The following is a 6047-nucleotide window of genomic DNA, read 5'->3' as shown; positions in this document are numbered from 1 at the left end:
GAGCTTCCAGGTTGGTGAGCCCTTGGGGTGATGGGAGAGTGGTGACCTCAGAGAGGCCATGGCAGCTCCATGCCCCTTGCTTCATACTTGGCCCTGTGCACCTCTTCCATCTGCCTGTTCCTGAATTATATAAGTTAAACCAGTGACCTAGTAAGTGAAATGTGCTCTGAGTCCTGTGAGCTGCTCTTACAAATTAATAAATCCTAAGGGAGAAGGTCTTGGGAACCTATAGCCAGTTGTTTTGAGAAGCACAGGTGACAAGCTGGACTTGTGACTGACATCCGATACACGGTACGGGGGCATATTCAGAACTAAACACTTAACCCCTGGAATCTGACACTGTCCCCAGGTACACAGCGTCAGAATCGAGTTGAATTTAGTGCATTTAGCCCTTTTCATGGTGTTTTATGAAGAGTAGGAGAAATGTCTCCCTCACTCCCATTTAAAATGGTCTCAGAATACCAACATAAATGATTTAAATGTTTTCTTGTAGTGAGACTTCTAAATCCAGAGTGTGTGTCACCTTAGAGCACATCCGATGGCCCCTTACAGCATACATCCTGATAGGCACCTTTCCAGTGGTCAGCCGCCACGTGTGGCGACTGGCTAGCACATCGGACAGCTGCTCTAGAACATAAGTCTGGGAGTACAATTTTGCTGGTCATGATGTAAGCCGAGCCCCAGTGTATTAGATGATGCTATTTTACTCTGAAGTGCTTGTACGCATTTATATTTCAACAACCATTGTCCCACACTTTCACTAACACTCGGTGGTTTCAGTCACTTTAATATTGGCCACCTTGGAGCAAGTATAATAGTATCTTGTTATGGTTTTAATGTGCACTTTCCTGGTTGTGAATGTTGCGGAGCCGCTTTGTATTTGTTTACTGGCTCATCGTATGCTGTCCTTTACGAGGCAGGCACCTGCTCAAGTGATTTTCTCTGATTTCTTTTTCTTATGTGTTTATAGAAATTCTTCTTGTCTTCTGGAGACTGACACTTTGATGCTTATTGTGTTGGAAACATCTTCTCGTATTTGAAGGCTGATGATTGAGCCCTGCTTTGGTGTTTTATGAAGAGTCTCCAATTGTAACATAGGCCGTATTTTCAAGGTTTCTCTTTATAAATAGTGCTATTTATGTCTTGTTCAGGAAACCTTCACTACCTTAAGTTCATGGAGCTATCCTGTGATATCATCTTCTAATAGCTCTGTTGTTTTGTCTCACGTAAAGCAATAGGTCCTCCATCCATCCGCCCTTGATTTTAATGCATCTGTGTACTAGGGATGGAATTTCGGGTCCCTGGTGGCCCACACATATTATTGAAATGTCTGTCTTTTTGTCACTTCTTTGTATCACCTCCCCTGTGGTGTATGATGTTTCCTGTGTTGAGTTCTACAGCATTTCTGGGTGCCCCTATTTTGTACCTGTGGCCTATCCCTGTGTCAGTACAACACTGTCTTATTCTCTGTATCTTACAGAGCCTGTCCTCACAGTGTTCTTCATGATTGCTGTGGCTTTCCTTGGAAATTTCTACTTCAATGTAAATTTTATAATAGTTGAGTTCCACAAAAGTCATTTGGGAGATTGGGTGACATATTGCTTTATTCTGCAGATTAATTAGGATAGAATTAACGTTTATATAATACTATTTTCAAACCTATTAACATGCACAGGTTTCAATTTATTTTCATCTTTAATGTCCTTCAATACAGATTTATAATTCTGTTTATCGAGAGAGTGTACATTATACTTTTGTGATGTACATCTCTAAAGAATGAGATATGTTCCAGGTATATCAAAATTTTGTATGCTATTGTCAATGGCATCTTTTATAACGTCCAATTTTTGTTTATTGCTGTGATATAGAAAAGCATTTGATTTTAGTAATTTGATTTTGTCTCTTGAAATCTCGCTAACTCTCTTATTAAGCCTCCAAATGTATCTGTATAGTCCTTCGGTTTTTTTAATATATATAATCATTTATGAAGAAAGACCGCTTTGTTATTTTTTCAACATTTGTATCTTTTACTTATTGTTGTTGCCTTTCTAGACTAGGACCTGATGCTACTGAGTTAGGAATGCTGTTTGCTGAAGACACCCTTTCCCTTGTTAGGGAAATTCTCCTTTCTTCCTACTTGGCTGTGCGTTTTATTAGGAAGACTTTTGAAATCACCCAATGCTCACGTTTTTTCATCTTCTGAGATTTAATCAGTGAAGGGCCAATCATGACAATACAAGCCACACCATGGATTTCAGCAGTGGGAATGTAATACAAGGGGTTTGTTATGCAGATGCTGAAACACTAGTGGAACACAAAGGGAACTCTGCCAGGAGGCCTTGCATCACTCTAGTCTAAGTGCCCAGCTTGAGGTTTTTTGTTTTTTTGTTTTATTTTTTGTTTGTTTTCTTATGTATATATTTTATTGAGATATGATTGACAAGTCACATTATGTTACTGTCAGGTGTCTATTAGAATGATTTGATATTTGTATACATTGTGAAGTGTCACCACAATATGTCAAATTAATGTCCATCAGCACAATATATTGACCCAATTTTTTCTTGCGATCAGAATTATTATTATTATTTTTTTTTAGCTGAGCCATCCCGCCACCTGTTGGCAGCTCAGCGGCTGCTCAGCTCGGGCCGGGACTCGAACCACTGTTGCTCAGAGCTCAAACTCTTGAGCGAGCTCTTAACCAAGTGAGCCACTCGGCGTGCCCTACCATCAGAATTTTTAACAATTTTCTCTCTTAGCAATTTTCAAATATACCATAAGTATTATTAGGTATATTATTAAATTAATAGTATTGTTAACTAATATTGTTAATTATAATCATCAAACTATACATTACATCCCCATGAGTTAATTATTTTATAACTGTAACTTTGTGATTTTTGCCCACCTGACTATTGGTAATCATTAATATGTTCTCTGTATCTATGAGTTATTTTTCTTTTAACTTTCCACATGTAAGTGAGATCATACAGTATATGTCTTTCTCTGTCTGACTTATTTCACTTAGCATAATGCCCTCATATTCCCTCCATGTTGTTGCAAGTGGCAAATTGCCTCTTTTTTATGTCTGAATAATATTCCCTACCACGTGTACCACATTATCCTCATCCATTCATTTGTCCATGGCCTCTAGGTTGCCTCCATATCTTGGCTATTGTAAATAATCCTGCAATGAACATGGGGATGCATATAATTTTTCAAGTTAGAGTTCTCATTTCTTCTGAATAAATACCCAGAACTAGAATTGCTGGATCATAGGGGAGCTCTATTTTGAATTTTTGAGGAACTGCCATGCTGATTTACATAGTGGCTGCACCAACTTACATTTCTACCAACATACAAGAGAGTTGTGCTTTCTCTACATCCTTGCCAACACTTGTAGTTTCTTCTCTTTTTGATAACCTCAGTTTGAGATTTGCTAGGCCACGCAGTGATGTGAATTGTGGGGACACAATGGTGGGAGCCCTGTTTTCTTTAGTCTTTTGCTTGCATAAGACAATCTTCTTGGCAATAAGGGAAGAGTCAGGGGTGAGTAGGGGATAGGGCTGGTTCCCTCTTGCTCACCTGGACCCCGTGGCAGGGGCAGACCCAGGTTTTGTGGAGCCTGACGTTTATACAAATGTTGAGATCAGTCCTTCAGAAAGAAAATACAAAATGTGGCGCACGTATGAATTTTTCTGAAATGGTAAAACACATCCCATCAAGTCACAAAGCTAAAATGCTCTAAACTAAAATATAAGAAAATACAGGAAAATTAGAGACTATTTTGATCAGTAGTACACCATGCCTGTCTGACGCACCTGCATAACTCAGGCTCCCCACATTTATGGCTGATACTGTTGCATTGCCTCTTCTTATAAAAATAATTGCCAAATATTGATAAATATTAATATTATATTGGTAAATATTATTTATTGTCATAATTATTATGTTTATATAAGATAGAGACTAGAAAGAGGATTTATTATTTCCTCCAGCACGATTTATTGAAATTTCTTTTGCTCTTGCATGCTTTAAGAAACTTTCTTTCAATCACCAAACCCGTTACTGGGAATGTCTAAAATGTTTAAGATCATTGTTACATTTGGGAAAATGTTGATCAACTTTCCTTCATGAAAAAGAACAGCAGGATTACAGGTTATGTCCTCACATCACTCGAGTCCTTGCCAGGCTTTGAAAAAGGACGCCAGCATGTGAGGGACTCTGAAGAGGGAGCTTCCTGAGCTCTAAGGCAGCAAATGTGCTTCTGTGCTGAGGTCTAGCCTTTGGAGTCCCCGCGGAATGGGGCGAGTGTCTCCCCTTCCACATCCCCTGTGGCGCAGGCCTGTGCTCCATCGCTGTCCCACTGACCCTGGACTCAAGAAGACCAACACTCGTGCATCTCACGTCCCCAAAACTTCTCAGAGCAAAGGGGCTTTACTGCTCAGCTTTCCCCGAGTCCCACCGTCCAATGGATTTGAGCCTAAAGTCCCCTTTTCTTGACAATACTTGAATGGTCTTCAGAAATTTTAAACTATTATTTTTCCACAACATTTAGTGGTTTCAGCTAGAGGGTGGAACCCCTGAGTCATCAGGACCAGTCCTGTTTCTTCCAACCGCGCTGGCCCCCCTCAGTGAACTCCCTCTTGACTTAAACATGATGTGGAAGGTGATCACTTCCAGGTTCCCATCTGGACAAGCCTCTCCAACTCCCAGGACCTCGGTATATCCACCTGCGGGGTTGGGTCAGGCTGTGGGGAGAGGGTGGGACAGGGTGATTTCTCAGCCCCCAGCTCACCCAGAAGGCAATGGAGCCTAAGTTCCCCTTCCAGGCGTGGCCTCAGTCTCTCAGCCCGAGCTTCCTGCTGGGGCGTCCTCAGCCCCACCCACCACACTGTAGGCATTTCCTTCCCTACAGAGGGAACCAGACCCAGGCTCTGGCTGTCAGATGCGGACATGGTGCCCCTGCTACTGCTGCCCCTGCTGTGGGGAGGTGAGTGGCCAAGGGTTGGGGGTCCTGCACAGGTTGGGGAGGGGTTGGAGCTGCAGCTGAGGCTCTGTACCCCCAGGTTCCCTGCAGGAGGTTCCAGGATACGAGCTCAGATTGAAGGAAAACTTGACAGTACAGGAGGGTCTGTGTGTCCATGTGCCCTGCTCCTTCTCCTACCCCTGGAGTTCATGGTATTCCCCCGGTGAACTCTACATCTACTGGTACAGGAGTGGGGACGACAGACGCCAAGCTAATCCTGTGGCCACAAACAACCCACGTTCTCGAAGGAGGCCTGAGACCTCAGGCCGATTCCGCCTCCTTGAGGACCCCACACCCAACAGCTGTTCCCTGATCATCAGTGACACCAGGATGAGCGATACAGGAAGCTACTTCTTCCGAGTGGAGAGAGGAAATAATGTGCAATATAATTACAGAGATAAGAAGCTGAATTTGCAGGTGACAGGTATGGCAGGGGCCAGAACAGGACTTGGACAGGGGGCCCCCATCTTAGGACAGGAACAGGAGACAGGAACACTCCCTGTCCAGGCCTAGGGGTGGGTGGTGGGAAGGGACACAGGACCTGGGGTGAGCTCAGGCCCTGAGGCATGGGTCCCTCTCAGGGTCACACTCTGGGTCCCCACCCCCTGGGGCCCAGGCACCGCCTCTCTCCTCATCTGCCCTGACAGAGGAACCCAACATCCACATTCCGGAACCTCTGGAGTCCGGCCGCCGTACAAGCCTGACCTGCAGCCCGCCAGGGTCCTGCGAAGGGAGAAGACCTCTGACCTTCACCTGGGTGGGGGAAGCTGTTTACTCTCTGGGCCGCCAGGCCCTCCGCTCCTCAGTGCTAACCTTCACCCCAAGGCCCCAGAACCATGGCACCAACCTCACCTGTCAGGTGAAACAAGGAGATTCAGTAACTATGGAGAGAACCATCCAGCTCAATGTGTCCTGTGAGTCTGGAGGGATGGCTGGGTCCCTGTGGGTAGTAGGAGTGCTGTGTGTGTGTGTGTGTGTATGTGTGTGTGTGTGTGTGTGTGTGTGTGTGTGTGTGTGT

The 6047-nt window shown here is 44.1% G+C and overlaps 1 protein-coding gene across 1 annotated transcript in view; it reads left to right on the top strand.

Annotated features, from left to right (window-relative positions):
- Positions 1-6047, top strand: part of LOC109378166 (sialic acid-binding Ig-like lectin 5) — a 21878-nt gene that overhangs the window by 11006 nt on the left and 4825 nt on the right. Inside the window, exons 2-4 of the mRNA XM_019634631.1 lie at positions 4278-4993; positions 5070-5464; positions 5679-5993. Of these exons, the coding sequence (XP_019490176.1) occupies positions 4957-4993; positions 5070-5464; positions 5679-5993 (747 nt within the window). The 5' untranslated portion in view covers positions 4278-4956. The remainder of the gene's footprint in view (positions 1-4277; positions 4994-5069; positions 5465-5678; positions 5994-6047) is intronic.

This window comes from Hipposideros armiger, unplaced genomic scaffold, assembly GCF_001890085.2.
Source record: "Hipposideros armiger isolate ML-2016 unplaced genomic scaffold, ASM189008v1 scaffold_1781, whole genome shotgun sequence".
In the NCBI taxonomy this organism is placed as follows: Eukaryota; Metazoa; Chordata; class Mammalia; order Chiroptera; family Hipposideridae; genus Hipposideros; species Hipposideros armiger.
The sequence above is the reverse complement of the archived record's forward strand: the minus strand, read 5'-3'. Positions and strand labels throughout refer to the sequence as shown.